The 26644-nt window shown below is 33.9% G+C and overlaps 1 protein-coding gene across 1 annotated transcript in view; it reads right to left on the reverse strand.

Moving 5' to 3' along the window:
- LOC107449416 (salivary peroxidase/catechol oxidase) overlaps nt 1–20372 on the reverse strand; it is a 33685-nt gene extending 13313 nt beyond the window's left edge. The window contains exons 1-9 of the mRNA XM_071186390.2: nt 20182–20372; nt 16924–17027; nt 14906–15026; nt 10503–10723; nt 7810–7977; nt 3260–3415; nt 1667–1771; nt 644–751; nt 436–571 (exon numbers count right to left, since the gene is read on the reverse strand). Coding sequence (XP_071042491.2) covers nt 436–571; nt 644–751; nt 1667–1771; nt 3260–3415; nt 7810–7977; nt 10503–10723; nt 14906–15026; nt 16924–17027; nt 20182–20240 — 1178 coding nt within the window. The 5' untranslated portion in view covers nt 20241–20372. The remainder of the gene's footprint in view (nt 1–435; nt 572–643; nt 752–1666; nt 1772–3259; nt 3416–7809; nt 7978–10502; nt 10724–14905; nt 15027–16923; nt 17028–20181) is intronic.
- Between the last annotated feature and the right edge of the window lie 6272 nt (nt 20373–26644).

Below are 26644 nucleotides of genomic sequence, written 5' to 3' on the forward strand. Positions count from 1 at the left end.
GTGCATCGAAGCTTAAGTGATCCCTCTGAACAAGATCACTGGTTAGTCCATCGACCTGTTGTCATCTTTCGTGATCCAGATTTTTCTTTTTGGTGTCCTCTCTTTTTGTACTGACACAGTCACGTGCGCACTTCATGTCAATGGTATTCCCTGGATGCCCCGTATGGAGGGTGAAACAGGGTTAAGCCGAGCGACTGAGAACCGTGTCTTTACGATCAGTCAACTGCGGGACTCAAACTCAAGACTTTTCTGATGTGATGTCAGCTCCCTCTTCGGCGTATCTTGATAGTTTGTTTCAGTATTTAAAACTTCACCTGAACTCTGCACTTACCATAAGTAATAGTAAGTGTAGAGTAAGTTATAGTGTAGTTGAAATATAGAAGTAGGTATTCTTCCGCATATTTTGAATTGATATTTTTCTAAAGTTGTTAATACCTAACTTCCTGAAATGTTTTCTCAGCATTCCAATGATCGTTGATTTGTCGCAGGCTTTCTGCAATAACATTGTGCAATCTGACAAATATAGTGTGCAGGGCTGTCAGTGTTGTATGCATATTCACTCGATGATCGCCTACAAAAGAAACATATTATGAGAAAAATTTTAAAATGTACCGTGTTACCCAGAAAATACTTAGATTTTTACCTGATCTGAAACAGGCAGCTGTCTCGTTGTAAGGGCAAAATACTTCATTTTCTATTTCATTCTCGCAGAGTATAGGGCCGAATGACGAAAATCGAGTCTTCATTCTTCCTGATGAAATATATATATATATAAATATATGTTTTAATTTTTTTCTGGTTTCCGCATCACATTTCAGATTATTAGAGTATTACAGTAGGCTACATTATTGAAGGGCGGTACAGAAGCTGAAGCTGCAGTCACACAGAATTTTGGGAACTGGAAATGATTTTTGAAATTTTTTTACATATTAATACTTGTAATTTCTTTATAAATTCATTATATATTTTGAGTGCAAATTTCACAAAATAGAGAAAGTAAGAAGTTTGATCCCTTTCTTACGACAACCCTCCAAAAGATTCCAGTTTTTTTCTAAAAAAATATTGCCCCTTCTTTGAATTGTTTTTTTTTTATTTATTCATATTTATTTTTTCATTCATTTTATTATCTATATATATCTATATATATAAATGAAGAGATCGATAGATAGATAGATAGATACGGAATACGGGATAACATCACTGAGGATGATCCGGAGACAACATACATATGTCACGTCCGACTTTACAAGATGGACACACCATCCATTTATCCGCGGATCGCATATCGTAAGTTTGACCTAAACCAAAGTACGATCAATCTCCTATCTAGCACCCCCAGAGGTATTGATTTGTTATGGAAACTTGGAGGACTTTGTGTCCCCGACAGATTTAGCATGCACCAGTCACCATTTAGCACGGGGAGTATACGACAGGCGGGAATCAAACTTACGTGCTCTGAGCGAAACTCCCTACCAGTCAGCTAGATTATTCCGGTCCGGTTAAATATATATATATATATATATATATATATATATATATATATATATATATATATATATATATATATATATATATATATATATCCAAACCATGAGACTAGTTTAGGGCTCCTTGTGTTCAAAATATAGTTAATTAAAAAGAAATGTAAACATTTAAACTTGCATACCATCATTGTCATATCTTCGCAGCTCTTCATCATCAACCTCATTGTTACCATAAATTGTAGACATATCCAAAAAAGAGTTTACCTTGGCCACCGGTGATCGCTTATCTGCAACATATAATTTGATTCAACCATTATGAAAAAATAGCATAGTAGATTAAAAGAGCGTAGTAGGAAAATGCGTAAAATGACAAATGATGAAAAAAAAAAGCAGATTTAATATGCATAGAAACATTTGAAAGCTGTTAACAAAACGTCTTTTATTTCTGCTAAAAACCACTTTATTAAAAGATTCATTCCAATGAACTAATATTTTGACACACAACCATGATATATTTCTGAAACCAAAATCTCTAAATGTTTCTCAAAAATATACATTCTTCCATTTAGCTTTTCAAGCATACGTTTTAACAGTGAAGATTTCTCATTTCTTAACAGTGAACCAGCAATAAATATTGATAACCGGGTAAGTAATGATAATTCAGTGGGAACTGATAAACAAGAAAGTACAGCCGGACCTCTATTTAAAGAAGTCTTTAAATCCCGATAATAAGTTCGTTATAGGAAAAATTCGTTAAACAGAAAATAACCTTTTGAAATACTTAAGAAAACACAAAACATGTTCTAAATTCATAAACACTAGATATAATTACAATTGATACACCTTTACCACTAGTATCTACTATTTATTTTATAAGTCTTAACCGTAAAAGAAATCTGCATGGAAAGCAGGAATGGAGCAAAACATTATCCACTGTTACACTAGCAAGCTATATACATTTTTTATTAAAAGAAAGCTAAATTTATGTACTAAATTATAGCTGCACTTATTATAAAAGTAATTTTAAACATATATTACCACATGCGTTCTTAAGTTTAATTGCTACTGATAAAATTCGTTGATTTTGTCTGAGTTTTTCGTTTAAAATGCAAACAAAAAAGGAAAATGATTTTACTGCTTTCTCTAAAAGTTAAGTGGCTTTGAAAATCAATTCAAGGTCATTTCCCCCATAAAATGAGTTAACAAGTTTGAAATGTTCTGAAATATTTCGAGAAATAGGGGAAAAAGATCTTGAAGAAAAGTTCGCTAAATAGAAAATTCCCTTCGCGATTTGGAAATTATTTGACGAAGAAATTTCTAAAAGTGTTCTTAGTTCCTCGAAAAAAATCTCAAAATAGAGAAATTCGCAAAATGGAAGTTCGCAAAGTAGAAAACCGATTGTATTGATAAACTAGTGAACATTCACCACGGCAATTATTGAGTACCAGTCATTATGGTTAACCAAGTATATATATCGGAAACTATAACTAATACATATTTCGTACACATATAATTTAAGAGTTTAAGAGGAGAGAAACTCTCACCATGTTTATGCTATAGAATATTTCACTTTTCTAGCTTCTCAGATGAAACTAAAGAGGAATCACAGGAGGAACCTTTTCATATTCTAATTTGCCCACATAAGTAATTTAAAATTTAATCTTTAGAGTTGAGTTTCAAATGCTGAGAAAAATGTTTTCGAAATGCAAACAAATTATGGCAGGTATCGGTGAGTGAGGAGGTCAGCAGAAACGAGAAGTGTTTTCCAAACTTACCGAAACTGCAGTGGGGATAAGGCAGGGCTCGAATGAAATTTTGGCAATCCACGTTTAGTTTGGCGTAGAAAGGGTCATTACCCGGATAGTAGATTGGCGCACATCTGGGGTCATTCCTTTCCGAAGAATCACAGCAATTATAGAATTCGTTATTTTCTGCAAATGGAAGGGCCTTTTTTAAGACAAATATGTCAACACATTAAAGTTATATTCTTAATAATCAAGCTGAAAAAAATTGGTTGTGGGAAGTCATAAAGAAAAATGAATTTTTTTTTTTTTAATCCTTGAAGTATGTAGATTGATCTAGTCATATACCATTATCCTAATTAATTTCATTCACGTTACGTTGAGTCTAGCAGTGGACTGATAGTAATCCTTGAACGAAATGCAAAGAACTAAATATTTCCATAGACAACTTCAATGAATCGTGTCCCGCAGTGGACTGATCGTTCAGACACCGCTCCTAGCAGATCACCGAAGTCAAGCGTCACTGGTTGCAGTCAGTAAGCAGGTGGGTAACCACTTTCATCTGCCTGTGTAGAGATCGAGGGTGTGCGGTGTGGGACCTCGTTATAAACTGTTCTGCCGTAAAGTGCTCGACTTCGCGCGCAGGTCGTCGGGCTACCAAAGCAGGGGACCCATCCCCTCTGCAGAAGATCAAAATTTGCGATGGTATGTCCTCGGATCATTCTCAGGGATGTTTCCCAGACTGTCGCCAATAGCCTATGTTGCAGCTACAGTAGTACGACGTAAATGAAGTACCTACCTACAATACGTGGAATCATACGCATGTGAAATAGTCAGTCTAAAATATATGTGGCAGTTTTCTTGAAAGGTTGACTTTTAGATTCCAATCCAATCATACGATTAATTTTATAGTAAATATTAGATGTAACTAAATTGAACCCTCTAATTTTAAATAATCCACAATTGTAGGAATGAATGGGGGAAGGAGGTACAACGGCATTTTTTTTTCAGTTCTAACAAATCCATAATTGGAACATACGACTTCTTTAAAAATCCGATTTCTCAGAAACTATTCGACCGATTTCACTCAAGCTTTGTATTTTGCCATGCAAATTAACTTTCTTTAAAATGATGTAAAAAATTTAATATCATTCATTTCAAAAGTTTTTTTTAACCCATGTTAAGTAAAATGCTAAAAATATAATAAACATTTTTTTAAACTTATTCTTTGTATGGATAAACAAATTTTGTAACTGTGTACAAATATTTTTCAATTCGCTTAAAAAGTTCACGAGATATGGCGGACACTCAGAAAATAAAATTAACATTAAGGAATCCTAACTTTGGATCGCTCTCCTAACCAAACTATTGGGACCATATTTTCCCGATTCCGAGTGCCTCCGATATTTTGGGGTCAGAAATCCGAATCCGACGAAAAAAGCAATGTTTATTCAGGGAAAATACGTTTTTATGTCTGATTTCGTAACTTAAAATACCGCCTGCATTAATTAATTAGCATATTTAAGTTCACTCCCTTAAACCATTGAGTCCTAGATCGTGAAAATCCTATTATTAGATTAAAAGCTATTCAGGGTAGTCCTTTTTTTGCGCAATGTACGTGAATCTATACATCTATCTATACAGTTAATAAAATAAAGAATTTATGTGTCTGTCTACCGGATAACGTGTGAACCGCAGGCTCAAAAAGTACGACATTCCACATGAAGCAGAATGAGTATAATTATAAACTAATTACGAAGCTCTATTATAGATTTTTTTTACTCTATTTTTCATTTAGAAACATTTAAAAAATGGAATTTTCTCATTTTCCCATTGCTTTAAAGTGAACCATAAACGTTTAAATTTTTTCAACGTGTTTTGCTTATTCCAATAACATAAAGCCACCGGGAAGAATAACATATAATAATAAATGTATGAAACGCATTGGAATCATTTTAACTCTAGGAGAGAGTGGGGTCAATTGTAACATTTTATACCTAACTATTTTTAGCTAACAAAAAATCCAATATATTATTAGTATTAATTGACAGACGAGTAAAGTAGACTATCCTCTACTAGAAAAAAAAAATACCTTATTTTGAATGTTATTATATTAGTTATTAACAATTTTTGACAGTCTTGCACTTGTTACAATTGTCCCCACTTACGGGGTCAATTGTAACAGTTCATAAATTCAACTAAAACATAGTTAATTATACATATTATCACAGTTGTGATATATTTTTTTATTGGTCAAAGTAGTAGTGATATTTTAGGAGTAAAAATAATAATGAGCAGAAACCTAAAGGGTTAAACTTTTAACTTTAAGAGGTTAAAAATTTTAATTTATGCTGTGAAAGGTGACAAATAAAATAATCCACATGTAACATAATATAAATGATATAGGAAACTATTGGTGGTTTTTAAAGAGTTAAGTAATGGTTTGTAAACATAAGATTATTTATTTTCAGCTGTTACAATCGTCCCTTTACTTGCTGTTACAAGCGTCCCCAAGACGCTATTTCAGCTTCATTTGTTAAAAACAATGCTAGTTAATTAACAAAACTAATATTTTTTTTGACATGTTAATTAAGGTGTCCACTTACATATTCGGTTAATAATTTTTATTTGTTTAAGCGAAATTACTTTGTTACAATATAATATTCTAATACCAAAAAAAGTACTTACGTAGCGTGAAAATATCTTTTGTGATGTAACTCTTTCAAAAGTACATAAAAATGGTTGCCAGCAGGGGTGTACATGTAGATTTATTAAATACACCTTGTGCGCCACCTAGGAACCAAATCTAGAACCCGACACTCGAAATTTTTGCTCTGTTACAATCGTACCCTGTTACAATTGACCCCACTCTCCCCTATTATTTGAGTCGGTATTAGTATCACTCTTGACTCTTTTTTTTCTCATTCTGTTCGAAGAACGGGTATTCACTATTCAGCTATAGTGTAATAAAGGATTCATCGTGTGTATGTGTGCGTCTGTAAACCAGATTGATTCATCATCATGAAAAGTTATCTAAGTGGCTGAAGCCGTTAGCGCCCCTTTTCTCATTCATCTTGAAATGTTATCTGTAAGGTGGCGGCTCTCTTTTTGGTTGTTGGACTGCAAACTGGAGTGAAAAGGAAATTAAATACTTTGTATTTTAGATAAAGTTGCGTCGCTACAAAAATAATCTGCCATTGGCCTGAGGTTTATGTCTTCTCTCAAGTTTTCAAAAGTAAAAATTTCATTCAATACTGCGGTGTCACAATTTATGATCTTTTCAAAAAGTTTGCAATTTAGCTTTGCGATATGATAATCTAAAAAAATCTATGTTGAGATCGCGAAGCATGCTCTTATTTCGGAACTTGCTTGTGTTATTTTTCGGAGTATTTTATTCTGGCATCTTTTGAGTTTCTCTAAGACTGATGGGGAGGTGTTAGACCAGGGATGGGCAAACTTTTTTGGTCGAGGGGCCAAAAATCAAGAAAAAAAAATGTTTGGTGGGCCAAGTAAAAACTTCAAAATTTAAGAAAAAAAAGGTGATATGCAAGTTTTAATTTAAATATTTAGTGAGATGAAGGAAATTGCGATTTCATTTTTAAAAGTTCCTTACATTAAGGTTGGAAGTGAGATGTGCTTATTTTAAGGAACAAGGCTAAATGCTTTGCTGTTAGTTTACTTCTGAAATGATTTTTTCTAAGGTTCATAGTTGAAAACTTTTGCTCACATATATAAGATTAAGCAAACATGCACTGATTTTCTGAGCATGAAATATTAAATTTCGTAAACTAGCTTTTGGTAATGATTTGTAAAACTTTGGAATAGTATTTAGAAACGACTGCTTCAGATGATTGTTAGATTGTTCACTCTTTGGAGCGGAAAATGCGCAGTCTGCCAAATGTGACGTGCAATTTACCTATATTAGATTCCATAAGTCAGCTCCTCGAGAGAGATAAGCGCTAGTTGGAACCAATCTACGGCTATTCTATAAAGAACTTCTTCTTTCAACATTTTACCAATTGAAGCTGTCTGAGCTAACTATATCCATCAATTTATGTTTTGTAGAACAAAAATAGAGAAAGCAAAAACTTCATCCGTACTTTGTTGAAAAAGGAAAAACAGAAATAATTTTAAACATAGTCGACAAGAAAATGGATGCATATTGTTTATATTTGCCACTGATCGGCAAATAAAAATTCTATTCGCGGGCCGGATAAAATCTTCCAGAGGGCCACAGTTGGCCCGCGGGCCGTAGTTTGCCCATCCCTGTGTTAGACCAAGCTGGAGATGCTTAAGTTAGGATGGGTCGGATCATTGAGACGTAGAGCAAGCGTTTGAGTCTGAGTTCCATTTTAGAATTCTGAAGAAGGATTTGTAATTTGTGTCAGGCTGCTTGTGTTTTGTCGATAACTGTGCCGATAACTGTCATGATCTTTCCAATTAAATTTACTGTTTATGGCCAGACCAAGATATTTTGCGCTTTTGACAATGGGAATAGTTTCACTAAAGAAAGCAACTTGATTTATTTTTGGAGGATGAGGTTTGTAAATTCAATATATTCAACATAATAATAGTTTGCTTACTTGTAAAAACGGGTGTCATAACCATGTCGTGTGCTACAAATTGTCCGAAGAAGGTGAATAGAGCAGATACTGAAGCTGAGGGATGATTTTCACTCTTCATTTTCAAAGAAATGGTTCTTGGTGCAGGCAGCTCCTTACAGCTAACTGACTTACGGAAACCACTTGCCCCTGAAAAAAATATATATGCGTAAAAACTGATTTTATACACTTTTTGAAAATAGAATTGGCGTCTCAAAGTTAAGCGATTCTTCACACTTTTGCATGGTTCAACAAATCTTGCCTTTTCCCCACGTATCAGAAAGAAGTTGGAATATTCTGGCACGCGTAAAAGCAAGATTATATTCTTTGTAATTAGAATAGGCGTCTCGAAGTTACGCGATTCTTCACACTTTTCCATGATTCAACAAATCTTGCCTTTTCCTCACGCATCAGTAAGAAGTTGGAAGTGGCACACGTAAAAGCAAGATTATATTCTTAGTAATTAGAAAAGGCGTCTCAAAGTTACGCGATTCTTCGCACTTTTCCATAGTTCAAGAAATCTCTTTCTTTCCCCACGTGTCAGTAAGATGTTGGAATATTCTTACACTCGTAAAAGCAAGATTATTTACTTTGTAATTAGAATAGGCGTCTCAAAGTTACGCGATTCTTCACACTTTTCCATTATTTCGCAAATCTTTTACGCGATTTGGCCTCTCTCTGATATCACAGTTTTGGCGATTCTTGCTTTTTCCGAACTCTCGAATATTCCAACATCTTATTGAAACGTACTGTCATGGGGAAGCAAAGGAGAGATATTTGCCAAAACCATGTTAACAAAGAGTGGAAAAGTGTAGAGAGTGGGAAAATCACATAACCTTGAGACGTCTATTCTATTCACAAAGAGTATAATAAGGGCTCAACCATCGCAATATGAGATATTGTTTTTTAGAGAATATCATGCTACTTTTATAATTTCTATGAATTTGCAACAGCTAATCATAGCGGTTTATGTTAAGTTTAATAAATCTATAGCAAATGCCGTCTTTGCTAATTATGAAAAAAGATCAAAATATCAATGAAAAATACTGGGTGATTCCAATGTTCTGTACCCCACATGACAAACAATATTAATATATTTGTCAAAAGAATTTTGTAATTCCGTGTCTATGCATGAAATATCTTTAGTATCAAATGTAAATACGTAAAAATTTTATTAATAGCCATTAAAAAATCTGAGTAAAATTATAGTATCTAATTGTCTCTTCACTGGGGAATCATTCCACATTTTTATGAAAATAAAAAAAAAATTTATGATCAAACTTTTAAGCACGAGAAACGTTTATCCAACACTGCAGTTTTTGATCTGATTTAGATAGATCAGATTCTAATGATTTTCATGTAAATGGAAAAATTTCGTCAAATTGGCGATCTTAGTAAAGTATAATTACTATATATATATTTAATATCGAAGCTATTTGTGCGTCTTAAAGTAAAAAGAATATTTTGTTCAACAAGCTAATAAATTTCGTTTTAAAATAAAGTCTTGCTTAGAGTTTAATGCACTTAAACTAAAGCTTTTTAATTTTCTTTTGACGAAAGTGCTTTTAACAGTTATTTTAAGTGATTTTAACATTAAGTTTAAGGTTAAAGTTTATTTATTTTAAAACTTTAACATTTAAGTTTTATTTAATTTAGATTTAGCCGAGAAATGAACCACGATTACATAGTGGTAAAAGCACTGAGCTGCTATTGTGATGTACTGGGATTCAATCCCTGTTCATGATTGGCTTGGAATACTAATGCACGGCTGGTAACAGAAACAAACAGTAAGAAAAGAGTAAAAAAAGGTCAAATCGGGACAGCCAAAAAAGTGTGTTCTTTCTAAATTTAGCAAGCATGTCCCCATTTTTAACAATACATCTATGAATAGCAAAAACAATTTCTCCCTTCAAACTCACCAGAATTACTTTATCATTGATATCTTATGAAATGCAGCAGATTTGTGCACAGAAATTGTATTATATATTTATTTCATTAAAAACAAAATTATCTGTTTGAAAATATCGCCTCGTAGCTTTAGTAAGCAGCTGTATACTTTCGAACACTATCATTAATCAAATTTCTGCATTTTATAAATTTTCATGCTATAGTTCGTTCCCCAGGAATTGGCACTTGGTTCCACCTCCTCGGACACTGAGTTCATTTCAGCGCGGGAGTAAAAGGAGAAACATCTCCGCCCTTGAAACTGAGACAACCCTTAATGCATGCCAAACTCAAACAGTGAATTCTATAATACGTTTCGTCACTCTAGCTAATTAAATATATTTTGAATTTAAAAACTGCTGCTTTCTCAGCGAAATGTCTCAAAAAGGACAAACTATTCACTCAAAAGAGAGAAATATCATTAAATTTATGAAATATTTAATGTTAAAAAAATGCAAATAGAGATTGCGAAATAAATATTTTTGTCATACGATCGCCAAATAATGACCTTGTTCAGGATTGTTCACATCCTTCTCCCAAAAATAGCGAGATAGTATCGTCGAATACCACGTGATGAAGGCGGAGCCAAGTGCCAACTCCTGGTGAACGAACTATAATTTAGTTAAAGCACGTCGACAGGATGGAATAGACACAAAAAAGAACATCAATTTTTTCATAAAAATGATGGTTGTACGCCGAAACGGCTGCTATAAATAAATATGTAAAAGTACCTTCATAAGCAGGTGGCAAAAGTCTAACTTGTTGAGAGAAAGTGCTTCCCCACATAGGATGTATGAGATTGTTGCAAGTACCGTCCAGAGTTCTGTAGATGGATGCGTGGCAGGGAGGATGAAGATGCAGTTCTTCACATTCCTGGATGATTTTCTTCACGTGTGGTTCTTCTCGGAGTTTATCAATGATTTCATCCCTTTCTTCAACTGGTGCGTCATACCTGCCCAAGTCAAATATTTTTATGGTTTTCCATTGATGGAACAACATAATCTTGATGATAACCATCAATAATTCCATTATGAACCGTTATATTTTTTATAGTAACCAACATAAGTAACCATCACCCCAATGTTGGAATTCGGGCTGATTTGTGATAGTCCAGCATAAGAATAGCAACTTGTTTTGATGGTTTGTTCATGTTGAACATTTCCATCATAGTATCTTAGAAATCAAATGTCGGAAAGATTATGAACAACTACCATCCCAATGTAAGAATTCGTAGTGATTTTTGATGGTTCAAGATGGGGGGAAATTGCTTTGATGGTATATTCCTGCTGAACCAACAATAATTCCCATTAAACCATCATGGACCATTATAGATTGTTGGTTCATGAGAATCAAACTTCTCTTTAGGGTTAATCATCATAGTATTAGAGTAGCATTTTCCATCATGGAATGATAAAATTTTGCTGGCATATCAAAAACCATGAATGCATAATGTAAAAATGTTGGATGACGGTGACCATCAAATGATGTTGGACCATCATGAAACGCACTTAAACCAACGTAAACCATCAGGTTTGATGGAACCATCAAGAATATTGACGTGGGTAAACATTCTAATGAATTCAAAGGCATTGAATACAACTTTTGCACTATAATCTATCTTATTATATAAAACGCTAATACGTACATATGTATGTATGTATCAATAAAACCGATGATATTTCTTTTCTCGTGCTGGCAACAGTTTTCATTTTTAATTGATTGGATTCGGCGCGCAAGAGCACGTAGTGAGCAACCAGATAACAATAACCAGAGTGAGCATTATCAGGTTGTTCAATTCAGATTCATGCACTGAAAACATGGCAATATTTAATTTAAACTCAATTAGGAATTAATTAATTAATTGAAGTGAGAATGCTTTAAAAGGCCGCTGTTGAATTGATATTTTTCTACTGGGAGCTACCTAAACGTCTAAAAAACGTTTAAGTGTTTGTATTGAATGCATTGAATTTTTTTATATTTCGCGTTTATTTATGCATTGAATTTTCACGCTTTAAAATGCAGAATATTAGTGAAGCAATATTTGATAATTTATTTTGCTAATATGTTTCTTATTTAGCTAATGTTTTGATTTTTTCACCATGTACAATCTAAATAGCTAATATACTTTTTTAAAAGCCAATAAGAACATTGGTAGAATTCTTCTACATAAGTACAATACTATGTCTTTGATGATAAAATACTATGTCTTTGATGATAATATATTATGTCTTTGTGCTAGAACATTGTGTTCATTGGCGAGCGAGCGCAGTGAGCCATGGTTCACGGCGTGAACCACATAGGATTGCGTAGCAATTCTCGGGGGTTGGCGAGCGTTAGCGAGCAGGGGGCGGAGCCTCCTAGTTATTTAAAATTGTTTTTAACACGAAATTTTCTTACGGTAAACCAATGTTATAATTGTGTGAAAAACTTTTGTTTACAAAAGTTTGTGTGCAAAAGTTAGTACATGCAAAAAGGCAAATTAATATTGAAGAGTTAACATTGAAGTTAACAAGTTCACGCTTACGGCTGCTCTCCGACCAAAACTATCGGTCAAAACATCAGTCGAAATAATGTATGTTCATCAAGGAAAAGTACGTTTTTGTTTCTGTTTCTCTGATTTAATTAATAGTTTGCACAAATTAATTAGTACATTTGAGATCACCCTCTTGAACCATTAAGGTTGGGACTTATTTCGCAAAAATCCGATAGAAAAGTTATTTAAGTTGATATTTTTTACTTTGAGCATTGTACTACAAGCATCATTCTGTTGTAACTATTGTGACCATATTTTCCAGATTACTACCCCTATTTTGATGTTCAAAAATTCAAATCTGTAGACAGAAAAGAAAGTAAGTAAGTTTATATGTCTGAATCAGTGCTGAAGTTGGATGGGGGGAAAGCTGTTCCCCCGAAATATTTGATTCGCTGTAATAAATTTTTTTAAAAAAGAATTGAAGCTTTTTTTTTCATTTTCTCTCATTTACTTATTATTCTTTTTAAGAAGTCTAAACAAAAATTTCTGTTAGAGAATTTTTTTTTTTATTGCAATGAAGGGAGCCAATTGCACCAATCAGATTCGGAAAAAGCAAGTAAACTTTCAAATCCAATTGGTGTAATTTTCGGGCTAGTTTGTAAACAGAAGAAACATGGAGAATAATCCTGTAAAAAAATTTAATTTCAGAAATCTTTATAGTGCTTAAAATTTTTGGTGAAACTGAAAAGCTAGGTACTTAAAGTAAATATTAAAATTTCATTTACCAGTATTTAAGGAGAACAAAATCGTTACTTATAGTTGCTTTCAATTAATTTATGTGGTTCGTAAAATTGTGAATATTAAATGAGATTATATTTTCTTATATAGTTCGTTCACCAGGAGTTGGCTCTTGACTCCACCTCCTCGAACGAAAAGTTCATTTCAGTGCGGGTTTAAGAGGAGAAACGTCTCCGCGCTTGAAATTGAGACAACTCTTTTTCAGTCACTTACTTCACTTTATCATCTGCTATTGTTACTCTTGCTAATTAAATGTAATTTAAATTTAAAAACTGCCGTTGTCCCAGCGAAGTGTCTCAAAAAGGACAAACTATTCACTTAAAAGAGAGAAATATCATCAAATTTATGAAATATTTAATGTTAAAAAAATGCACATAAAGATTGCGAAATAAATATTTTTGCCATACGATCGCCAAATAGCAACCTTGTTCAAGATTATTCACATCCTTCTCCCAAAAATAGCGAAATAGTATCGCCGAATACCACGTGATGAAGGCGGAGCCAAGTGCCAACTCCTGGTGAACGAACTATACCTCTGTTTTTCACATTTTATTATCTGATAAGCAAGTAAACCTACCTATGAGCAATTAATTATGTTCAAGCAGTAAAAAAGAGAGGTTCTTGGAGTTCACTAAGTGTTTATTTGAATAAGGGCACTTTTAAAAAGTAAGTAACTCAAGTTATTGCAAATGCGAACTTCTCTTTCTGTTAAACACTTGAAAAACTGATCTGTATCACTTTTTGCGTACATGTATTTAGATATTACCTTCTTCCTATTTAGGCATAGTGTTTAACAAATAAATAGTGCATAGAATTTTTCAATTGCTAATGAAAAATTGTGTACTAAACAATTAATTAATTGTAATTAAAATTTGAGAAATAATTAGAACAGGAAATTGGGTATAATATAGCCTACGTCACAGGTTGTGTTGTTCCTACTAAATTTAACCCATGAACGGCATTTTCTGCGAGCCTAACTTCAAGCCACAAATAAACAAACGAAGTGTTCGATCGTTTAAATAGCTGCTCGCCAGATTTTATTGCATTATAAAGAAAAGTTATTGAAACTAAATACAACTAAATAAACAACAACAACTAAAACAAATAACAACAACTACTAATAACAATAACTAAATAAACAACAACTAAATTCCATTCGTTTAGCATTGCGTCATATGTTGTTCCTACTAAATCGAAGTAGTTGTGGTTTTTTCATATTATACCCAATTTCGGACAGCATTTTTAATGCGCTACCCTGTTGAAGTTCTTTCTTAAAACTCTCGGTTAATGTTTATTGTATAAGTAATTAGTATTTATTCATTTGATCTCGGGAAAAAAAATTCTTGAACATTTCAAGTTTTTGGATTTTTTCGAGGATAAAAAAGCTTATTACAATTTAAATTTATAATCGTTTGAACGTCATTGTATTATATGTATATATATATATATATATATATATATATATATATATATATATATATATATATATATATATATATATATATATATATATATATATATATATATATATATATATATATATATATATATATATATATATATATATATATATATATATATATATATATATATATATATAATAAGGAACTTTGTTTTTTCATTTGATTTAAAAATTCTTTCACATTTTGAAAATATTACAAAATCAAGATAAAAGGGATTAAGTAAGTACACTATCGCCATGTTAAAAAATTTGGCTCAGCATTTGGCGTGAAAAAAAATTGTGTTCTCAATAAATCTATTTCAACATAGTTTTTCGAAATATTTGTTTGATTTTTAAAAATGTCCCTTAAAAATTTATTAGAACAAAAATGATTTATATCCGAGGCACATTACAATACATACAGACTTGAATTATCGGCTATGTTTTCCAACATCAATTCTAATTCTACGAAATATTCTAAATTCTTCCCGCCTTTTGGCATCAAATTCTTGACCAAATCATTTGGACCAATCACCATTTCTCCTGTTCAAATAAATAAATAAATAAATAAAAAAATACATGCGCATAATCAAATAAATTTAAAATTAGAGGTTTTAACGTTTAAAACTTTTTACATTGTCCTAAATATCATGTATTTTAACAATAAAATTTGAAACAAAAAAAAAAGTCTCAGCTCTGAATTTCGTTTTCTCGGACGCTTTTGTACGGATTTTGTACAAATTTTAGAATTTTGTCATTTAGAATTGCATGTTTTTAGATAAATTATAATTTTTATAACTTACAATCGAAGCAATTTTATGCATTAAATTATATAATAAAAAATTTATAATGAAGCCTAAATACTTATTTTTGAATGAAATTACTGTTTGGCATATTTTAAGTATAATTGAAAAACAATTAGTTTCGAAAATGGGGTGAAATACGCGAAAAGTAAAAATTATATTAAGGGAAAGCTTTCGACAGCTCTCCTGACTAAACTGTTAGGACGGTTAGGATTCCATAGTAAAAATAATGAGTAGAAATTTAAATACATCCATAAAATTGTATGCATTCCATATATTTATTTTAAGTGGATTCCTCACTATAGAGCAAAATTAATGGTCGTCCCGAACTACAAGATGTCTAAATATAAAAAAAAGGCGACTAAAATCTTTTTTGTTTACCGCCAATTTTTTTTTAACACGAGCGATTAAATTTCAAAGAGGCCGGATCATGCTATTGGTCGAAAATGACATCACTACTTGTAGGAAAAGAGGTACGTATTGGCGATCGAAATGGGCTACAGGTGGCATAGAACAGAATTCTCTATCTATGACAACACTTTCACCAGTAGCGTGTGGAGAGTCATAAGGGCAAGAAGTACATTAGTTTCTGTCTTAATTTTCAAACAGCTCAAGAAATTCTAAGTTTGGAAACAATATGGAACCAAAAGCTAAGTTGAACATAGTTCTAAAAGAAAACATCGTGGAAATTATAAGAAATATTTTTTGACAGTTAAAAACCAGAAATACACTGGTGGACAAAATTAAGAGATGGAAAGCATTTTCGCACATGCAAGATACCCGCACACCGCTCCATGTGTTTGACAATGGTTCCGTGAATGCCCAGAGGTACAGGCAGGAAGTCCTAGAGACCTATGTGCGTCTTTTCAGGGGCACTGTTGGCCCTGAGTTCATTTTTATGGACGACAATGCGCGGCCACGTAGGGCTCTCATGGTTGATGAGCATCTGGAAAGCGAGGATATTCAACGAATGGATTGGCCAGTCAAATCCCCTGACCTGAATCCGGTTGAACATGCTTGGGATGCTCTTGGGAGAGCTATTGCGATGCGCCAACGTCTCCCCAGAACCATTCTGGAGTTAAAAATTGCTCTGGTGGAAGAATGGGAGGGTCTTCCACAAGTAACTCCCTTATTAACAGCATGCATACTCGTTGTGCACGCTGTCTGTCTGTCAGGGGTGACTTTACACCATACTAGAGGCAACACACACTGTACAAGCCTCACTTTTATTGCCATCTTTTATCCTTAAGTTCAGACTACACTGGATTTATTGGCAATAGATCTTGCCAGCGAATGGCACTTTCATTTTTGTTTTGCATACTTTATTATCATGGAATAAGCTATCTCCATACCAAATTTCATTTATTTATATTCAGTATTTTTTGAGATATTTGGGAAAATGTCTTCCATCTTTTAATTTTGTCCACCAGTGTATTAAGAAAAGGGATAATATCGTAGTATTATCTTATACAGTTAAGAAGTAAGTAGGAGAGGGTCAAGACCTGGAACCGGTCTTCTCCCTAGATGGGCTAAGCGTTTCGATCGCAAATAATTTCATCATTATAATTATTTCACGGCAAATAAATTTTATGTTGCATCATTACTGGTAATAAGTAGAATTCTCGAGGTATACTTACTTTTAAACATTTTGTGGTGAGTTTCCATGATTGGGCATCTATCCGCGGGTCCTTCACTTACGTTTGATTTTATTACTGAAGACAGTAGCACCCAAACATACAGCCTACATTTAAATGCATGTTATATGATTTAAAGTACTGCTGACATAATAATACACAATTAACTGAAAACAAATAGAAATATTTAAATGAAAAACCTTGTCTATTAGGTGAGTAAATTAGTTTTTAAAAAATGAACCAATGGAGCGGAGTAAATGAATTAAAAAATTCACCAATATAATTGAAAACATGTCGAATATTAAATAAATATGAACGAAAAACTCGTTCTTTTTAGGAGGTGAGAAGAAAAGAAAAGAATCATAAATAAATCAATGCTCGAAATCATGCATAAAATTAAAAGTCTATATCAATACAATTTCTATTTATGCTGCCTGCAAAGTATGAAACGCCGGCATTCTATAAAATGTCTAGTATATAACGCCGGATGTTTTTAGGCAAGGTATGAAATATGAGAAGTATTACACTTTCCCTAGGTATTGTATATAATACCTAGGCATTCTATAGAATGACAAATGCTATTTAGGCAAAGTATGAAAAAAACGTCATGATGACGTTATTATGTAAATGATGTGCATATATATAATAACCTCACCAGGATATATATATATATATACAAAAAAAAGAAATATATATATATATATACACTGGTGTGCAAAATTTAAGCAACAAGTGCGTTTTTTGTCATAACTCTACAAGAAATCATTCGATTGGCATGAAATTTGAATATGAAGTACATTATTTTGTACTTAAACGATGGTAAAAGAATAATAGCGCAGAAATGAATATAAAGCTTAAAGTAGGGTATGGAACAAAAAAAGGCTTTATTTGACACATGATTCCATGAAGAAGCGTAAGTACAACTGGCAGATGTTCCCTAGTATGGGATATGCCCTCCCCTTACTGTAATTGTTGCTTGGTATCGTCTCTCCATGCTAAGCACCAGATTATCCAGAAGTTCTTGGGGTAAACGTCTCCATTCCTCCTTTAACGCATCGTTCAGCTGATGGGTGTTACCAGGCGGATACTGTCGTGTCGCAAGACGTCTCCCTAATGCATCCCACGCATGCTCTATGGGATTTAGATCTGGAGAGTAAGCTGGCCAATCCATTCGTGCGATATCTTCACTTTCCAGTAGCTCTTGAACATTAGCAGTACGGTGTGGCCGGGCATTGTCATCCATAAAAATGAAGTCTGGTCCAATGGCCCCTCGGAACAGACGCACATGGGGTAGGATTACCTCATTGCAGTAGCGGTCTCCAGTTACAGAACCTCGGTCGAAGATCTGAAGCTCAGTCCGCCCGTTCTACAACATAATGCCACCCCAGACGACAACTCCAGGACCACCGTAACGATCTCTTTCCGCGATGTTATTGGGATGAAATCGAGCTTCAACCTCTCTCCTGATCAACTGACGTTGAGAATCGCTTGTAGCACTAAAACGACTCTCATGTGTGAAGAAGATGCGACTCCATTGATGAGGTATCCAGGTTTCGTGTTCTCTGCACCACTCTAAACGGTGCCGCCGATGGCTAACTTTTAAAGGTATGCAGCGTTCAGGACGTCTAGCAAATAAGCCCACCTTTGTGGAGGCGTCTGGCCACTGTAAATCTTGATACTTGTCGTCCTGTGGCTGTGCACAGTTGCTGAGATATGGCGCTCGCTGACTGAAAACGGTTTCTTTTCGCCTGGAGGACAAGGCAACGGTCATCTCTTGGTGTTGTTTTCCTTGGACGGCCACCACCAACTTTCCGAACAGCTGTACCAGTAGTTTTAAAGGCATTCCAAGCACGAGAAACAACACTTTTGTTGATCCCGAACTCTTCAGCGACACTGGTCACACTACGCCCCTCTTCAAGCTTCCCAATCATTCTTCCTCGAGTAAAGTCGTCTAAATGATTTCTTGAAGACATGTTTCACAAAACAAATCACTTGCACTTGCAGCGAATGTCTTTAACTACGGTGCTCTTCATCCTTTTATCACAGCCGACCCACAAGTTTTACGAACACTTACATTACCTACGACGTTTTATTTCTAAAATTTGCATACAAATAATCTTTCTACTGAATTACGTGCATATTATACTGCAATTTCATGGCTATCTTATACTTTGTTGGGGAGATGTGGCCGAAAAACCAAATGATGCTTAAGTTTTACACACCAGTGTATATAAAATGTGTCATTGATCACCTTTATAAACCAATTGCGATTGTTTTTGAAATTCAAATTTGTTTGAAAGTAGTGCGATTTTAAGAGTTTTTTTTTACTTCTTTTTGCATTAGATAATCGTTTACCCATTATTGAAGAAAGACTTATTTATCTCTCTCGATATTTTTATTTTATAAGTTCACACCTGACTTGATTTCAAAAACAACACAAAAGTCAATAAATAAAATATCTAAAAAAATTGGCGAGAGAGACATTTGATGTTACCATATATAAATTTATTTTATCGATATTTTTATATATTTGTATAGATATTATATTATATCGATATAATATAATATCGTATTATTATATTTGTATTGATATTTTTAAAATATGAAAGACTCGAGAGAAAAGAAAGACTAGAGAGATAAAAACTGTTTCCAGTTTGAACAGTTATAGAATACGTAAGAATTACAATGAGAAACGAACCGGTTACCTATAAGCCTTAGAGTGCTTGATTACAGTCTGCGGTTTGGCAACAGTTTAGTTATAGGTTGCTGACTGTTATCCTTGGCTATTTTTAAGAGCAATAACCTGCAGTAATGATATGAGACGGGATGGCTCAGGGGATAGAGCGCTAGCGTCCCAATGAGATGATCCAAGTTCGAATCACAGCGATAGCTGGTAAATGCCGTTCCCGGTTGACCACAGTGCTAACATAAAATAGCCTTAGTGATTGCTAGATCATGGGTTAAAATCCCCTGGTCGTCAGCCTTACAGTGTAAGATTTTCGTGTTTTTCTCTTCCATGTAACGCAAATGCAGTAATAAAATAGCTTCTTCAATAACTAGTTTGTCCCGATGCATAATTCGGGAGTTACCTTGTTTTCCGATTTGGTTTTAAAACTTCAAGGCTAGGCGGCTGATAGTCGTAAACCCAAAATATGATTCGGTTGCTCACTGCTGATTATAAGATAAAATAAAATACAGTAATTATAGGTTGCGACACCATATAATAATAGTTTTAAAAAAATGTTAAATAAATCTCCTTACCTTTTCAACGAATAAAAAGACCAACTGTTATTGTTGAGAAAAGAATATTTCCTTGCCATGACAAAATACAAGATAGAACAACAAAAAATTGATAATTCATAAGAAAAACATTTTGCAACAAGTCATAACTGTTCGAAGATTCACTGATTATAGTTTCGGACAAACTTGTTGCATCGAATGTAATTAAGAGAAGATTTAGTGATAGAAAATTTTTAGTGATAAGATTTCAGGGTAAAATCAAGCTTGTGCAAATACAGCTGCTAACCTAAAAATATTTATTTCAAGAAAAAAATAAAATAAAATACTTATCACCTAGTAGATGAGATTAAATATTTTGCTGCAAAATCATGTTTAATGCTCGTACGAATTAGATTAGTTAAAATATAATTAAGATCTTTACTTTCAACTTATATAAATTAATATAGTGATTTTAAAAAATCTGAATGATTGCATAACACATGGAAAAGTTTAATAAACTAGGACAGTACGATTATTTCATAGTAAGTGATGCAACTGCATGTAGTAAATTTGATTTACTGCGCTATGATGTTTGCGCATTTATTTATTTATTTTTATCCCATTTGAAATCTTATTACACTGGACAACTTTTCCGCACTAAAGAAATCCAAAACTAAGTTTTTTTTCTTCTTTTTGTTATCAAACTTATAATATATTTTAACTTTAACATTTGTAGTTTTTAAAAAGATGAAAAATTTAATTCTAGAGAAAAAAAAACGTTTCATAATTGATCTGCTATTATGATATAAGGTTATTCTAATTTATCGTTTCGAATTCTAAGTTTTATAAACTATTTCTAATTTTAATCCACCTATTGTGTTACGCAGTTTTTATTCGTAAGTTAAATTATTTTTTAAATATTATTAATTATTAATCACGAATATTATTAATTATTTCAAATATTATTAATAAATATTATTTTTCAAATCCATGTAATCGTTACGATTAACATAATTGTTTAATTATCAAAATTTTAATAATGTCAAAATGTTTTTCCACGTAATTATAATCATTTATTTTTTATAACAAAATCATCTTTGTTTTTCGAAAAATATTGACTTTTATGAAAAACATAAATGAATGAAAATTAATAACAGTGGATGGTGAGCAGAGAGGACTAAGCTTCCTAATCTTCAAATATTAAATTACCAGCAAAAATTTCAAAACCTCTCGATGTCTCATATATTGAGCTCATTTACCCAAACTAAAAAATAACTATTAAATAATTGACTATGTTGAGTCCCGCAGTGGGTTGATCGTTAAGTCACGGTTCCCAACAGATCGCAGAAGTCAAGCATCAGTAGCTGTGGTCAGTGTGGGGTTGGGTGACCACTTGGATCAGTCTGCGTATGGACCGAGAGAGTGCGGTATTGTTCCTTGTTAAACTGTTCTACCGTAAAGTGCTCGATTTCGCGTGCAGGTCGTCGGGCTACCGAAGCGGGGTGCCATCCCCTCCGCAGAGGATCAAAATTGTGATGGCATATCTTCGGATCATCCTCAAGGATGTTTCCCAGACCGTCGCCAATAGCCCATTGTGCAGTTCTAGTGGTCGTAAATAAACTACAACAACAACTATGTAGAAATTATTTTCGATGGAAAGGTATGAAAAAAAGTTACAAATGAAAGGTGGTAGTAGTACTATATTTACGTCGTACTAGAACTGCATATTGGGCTATTGGCGGCAGTCTGGGAAACATCCATGAAGATGATCCAAAGACATGCCATCACAATTTTGATTCTCTGCAGAGGGGATCCTCTCTGGTGGCCCGACGGCCTGCTCACGGAATCGAGATAGAACAGTTTAACGACACCCGATGCAGCACATCCTCGGTCTCTTCGCAAACTGATCTAAGTTATCACCCATCCGCTCAGTGATGTTTGACTTTGTGATGTACTGAGAAGCGTGTCTTAAGATCAGTCCAGTGTGTTACTCGGGAATCGAACGTGCTTGACAAACTCTAACCGCTGCATCATTCCGTACCATAAAAACGGTTTTTAACTCAAGTACTGTTTGTCTTCAGTAAGAACTCCCTCTGCCACAAGGTCTGAGGACGTCTGTTGCTATTGAACAGTGCATTTCAGGGAGGGTAGCTTCTCTTCTCTCTAGGGCTAACAATTTAGACGGATGAAAAAGATTCTTTTTCTCGATAACCCGAGTCAAAACCTGTCCTAAGCAATGACCCCACAACCCTGCTTGAAATAGTTATACCTCGTTACCATAATCACTGGCATGGTGTCTGACGAATGGATAGGGGAGTTCTTACTCAAGACAAACTATGCGCGATTCACGAGTGGGGACGAAGTTTGTTTTAATATCCAGGAGTTCACTAGTTGTCAAAAATTAACGAGATGCAACTGAAGTTTTACTAAATTGTCCAAAATTAGTATTTTTTTTCTGGGTGAGTACACTGTAAAAAATCAATACTCAAATTTCACGAAACTTTCGCCGTTTTTGAAGAAGACGTTTCCTGTTATATGCTTCGAGCGAATATTTGGGGCAAGCTACGAAGTAGCTATCACTTCTTCGAGGAAACGAATTTTGTCAAGAGTAAAGAAATATTTCTTCAAACTAAGAATTACTTTCGTAGATTTGAGGTGGTGAGTTAGCGATGGGGTTCGGAATTGAGAAAACACTTTTGTCGATAGTTCCTTTGTATTTATGCTCCTCACTTTAATATAGAAATTTTTTAACGATAGAAAATTAATAATCTTTTTTTAAACAAAGATTTATGTAAATGGGGTTTTTATTATATATAACCTGCAGATTAAAATATTTTTTCTTAATTGAAGCTGCGTTAAGAACTATTAAAAAAATCAAACTCAAAATGAACCAAAGGAGAAGAGAAAAATTAATATGTTTGGATTGTTAATCAACAAAATGAATCAACCAAGATATTAGCTCATCTTACATACAACGAACATTGATTTAACTTATTGTACGATTAATATAAATAAATCTAAAACAATAAAATCTTTATAAAAGTTTATTCAAAACACATCTAATATTAAAAATGTAAATATAAATACTAACATCGAACACTAACTGTATGAATGCATGTTACAAATATTTACATAATATAATATCATACAAATATTTTCGTTTAAAACACATGTTATTTAACCTTAAAACAGAAGTCTTTAATAAAATCTACAAAAAATTAAAAACTGAGAATACATTTTATATACTCAATAATTGTTGGCTAACAAAATAAATGCTTTTTACGCAGATTGTTATGAAATTATCAATAACACACTCTTATTACAAAAGCAAATAGGCATTTGAAATAAATCTAATTTGAGCGTTATAGGAAAAATATAAAACACTGAGGTTAAACTAAATGTACGAAATTATTTATCGTTTAACCGAATCCTAAGTACTAATTGAAAAGGATTCAAATAAACGAAGTATAAAATTTATACATAAAAGTCCCGAAATTTCAAAACTGACTCACATTTTGAAAAATTGACTAAAGAAAAACAGAAGAAGAAAACTATGTAAAGTTTGCTGCGTGCTGTTTAGGAAATTATTTCATTTTATAACCGTCGTTGAGCAGCCGATCCAAATTTGAGTTCACTGCTACCTATGTTCAACCCCGTAGCCCAGTAATTTTGAACCCAATTCAGATGACAAGGGAACTCATAGATCAGTACCCCTAAATTTGTTATGGGAACTTGGAGGACTGTGTGACCCTGACAAATTTAACATGCACTAGTCACCATTTAATACACGGGGATTCTTCGGTCGGCTGGATTTGAACTTCCGTTCTCCCGAGCACGAATCAAACGCCCTATCAACCAGGCTATCCCGGCCCTTTAGGAAATTATTCTATTTTATAACTGTCGTTGAACAGCCGATCCAATTTAAAGTGTACGACTACCAATGTTCAAAGCCGTGGCTTTGTAATTTTGAACCTAATCCAGCAGACAAGGGAACTCCTAGATCAAGTATTGGGAAAAATTTTACCTTTGTGGAGAACTTTTTGGTGGAACTAACCCGAATTTGAGTAACAGGGAGAGGAAAACCATGAAAACTCCCAACGGTTAGCCTGACGGCAAGGGGACTCTAACCCACGATCCGTCTACCACTGAGGATATATAACGTCAGCAATGTGGTCGGTGCAAGTCGGTTGCGGAATACGTTTCGACTAGCCATGGCTGGGATTCGTACCAGGCTCACCGCAGTCAAGGCTCTATCCCCACGGCTCTGTTTAGGAAATTATTTTATTTTATAACCGTAGTTGAACAGCCGACCGAATTTTCAGTTTACGACTACCAATGTTCAACTCTGTATCCTTGTAATTTTGAACCCAATCCAGAAGACAAGGGAACTCCTGGGTCAAGCATTGAAAGAAATTTGTCTTTGAGGAGGACTTCATTTATTTTTTTATATCCGTCGTTGAACAGCCGACCCAATTTTGGGTTTACAACTACTAATGTTCAATCCCGTAGCCTTGTCATTTTGAACCAATCCAGAAGACAGGGAAACTCCTAGATCAATACAGTTGTATGATTTGCTATGGGAACATGGAGGACTTTGTGACTCGACAGATTTAACGTGCACCAGCCACCATTTACTACACGGATCGAAGTCACGAATTCTCGGACACGGGCCCAGTGCCCTACCAAAAAAGCTATCCCGGCCATTGAGGAGGACTTAAGAAAAATTTTCCTGGCCATTTAGCTCAAAAGTTAGTAAAAAAAGGGGCAATTTAGAAAAAGTTTTGAATGTTTGACCTCACACCATTGCCTCAGACTATATTTTTGCCTTAACGTTGTTGCTGTTGGACGTTTTTACTCAGTTTTTGACGAGCTAGTTTTGAAACTCTCGGGTTTACTTAGTATACCTAACAGAACTGAATAAAAATTAAAAAAATATAAAAAGTTACGTTTTTCAAGTGCACCGAGTGCACTTTAGGGAAATTTTTGCTGCTGTGAAGCTCATATAGTGTTAGAATTAGGGAGAACTGCAACGCTTTGCAAAATCTCTCGAATAATTTTCTCTTTTTAAACACACTTGAAAAACATAATTTTTTTTCCGAAGAAAAATCGCGATTACTGTTTCATGCACTCAATCCTTATTTTGATATAATTTTTTATGCATTTTGCCCAATTACAATTACCAATTTTTTCATGGTTATATGTACAAATAATGGATTTTATTGAGATAATTCAAGTGGATACTACTCTGAAAACTTTTAACCCATCACGAGTAAATAAACGTTACTTAATTAGGTAATTTAATTCTTTTTTTTAAACTTTTTTAAACAGATTTAATAAAAAAAAATGTAAATTAAATTTGGTATTTTAATAAAAAAATTTCATTTTATTATAATTAATTAAATATAACGATTTGTTTTCCAACAGTTCGTAGAATAAGTTTTGACATCAAATTTCAATTTTTAACTAATAAGAGGCCATTCAAATATTACGTAAGCACTTAATAAGTGGAATGGTTTGTGATTTGCTTATGCTTAGAGGAAGGTATTTTATTTAAGTCGCACTAGAGTTGCTCTTTGGGCTATTGGCGACGGTCCGGGAAACATCTCCGAGAATGATCCGATGACATGCCATCGCAATTTTAATCCTCTGCAGAGGAAATGGCTTCCTTGCGTTGGTAGCTCGACGACCTGCGCGCGAAGTCTAGCACTTTACGGTAGAACAGTTTAACGAAGACCGATACCGCGCACTTTCGGACCCTACTCAGGCTTATCAAAGTGGTCACCCACCCGCTTACTGACAGCAGCCAGAAATACTCGACTTCGGTGTTCAACTGGAAACCTTGTCTTTACGATCAGTCCACTAAGGGACTTTTTAAAGGTTAAGTTTTACTGTTCTGTATACATATGCCGAGTATAATTTACACTGTTTTTTTAAGGTTCAGTGCCACTGCCCGGTGTAGACTACACTGATATTTTTCGAAGGTTAAGTGCCACTGCCTGATCTGTTTGAGGTTTCACTGAACTATTATTTTGGCTTGCTTTTTTACCACAGCAATGCGTTTCAGTAAGAAGTTAGCATATACAAACGGGGGGGGGGGGGAATTAAGATTTATCTAAACATGATAACGAAAAGGGAATTATAAATAGAAAAGACGCCTCAAGGTTACGTGATTTCTCCACTCTCCACACTTTTCAATATCCTCAGTGCTAGGTAGGCCTTGGGTTACACTCCTCTTGCCATTGAGAGGGTATCATGATTTTCCTCTGTGTGTAATGCATATGTGGGTTTGTCTAGTATAGTGTGTTACGAATACTAGCTTGTCCTAATGCCTAATCCAGGAGATCCTTTGTCTTCTGGGTTTGATGTAAAATTATAAGGAAACGAAGTTCATTAATAATCGCAACCCAAATATGGGTCCGATGTTTAACACCAGTTATAAAATAAAATATCTGAACAGAATAAATCAGTACTGAAATGCACATAAAGCCCGCCCTAATATGCTTGT

The sequence above is a fragment of the Parasteatoda tepidariorum genome, chromosome 9 (genome assembly GCF_982258835.1).
Source record: "Parasteatoda tepidariorum strain Cologne lab strain chromosome 9, Ptep-v5.0, whole genome shotgun sequence".
Taxonomy (NCBI): domain Eukaryota; kingdom Metazoa; phylum Arthropoda; class Arachnida; order Araneae; family Theridiidae; genus Parasteatoda; species Parasteatoda tepidariorum.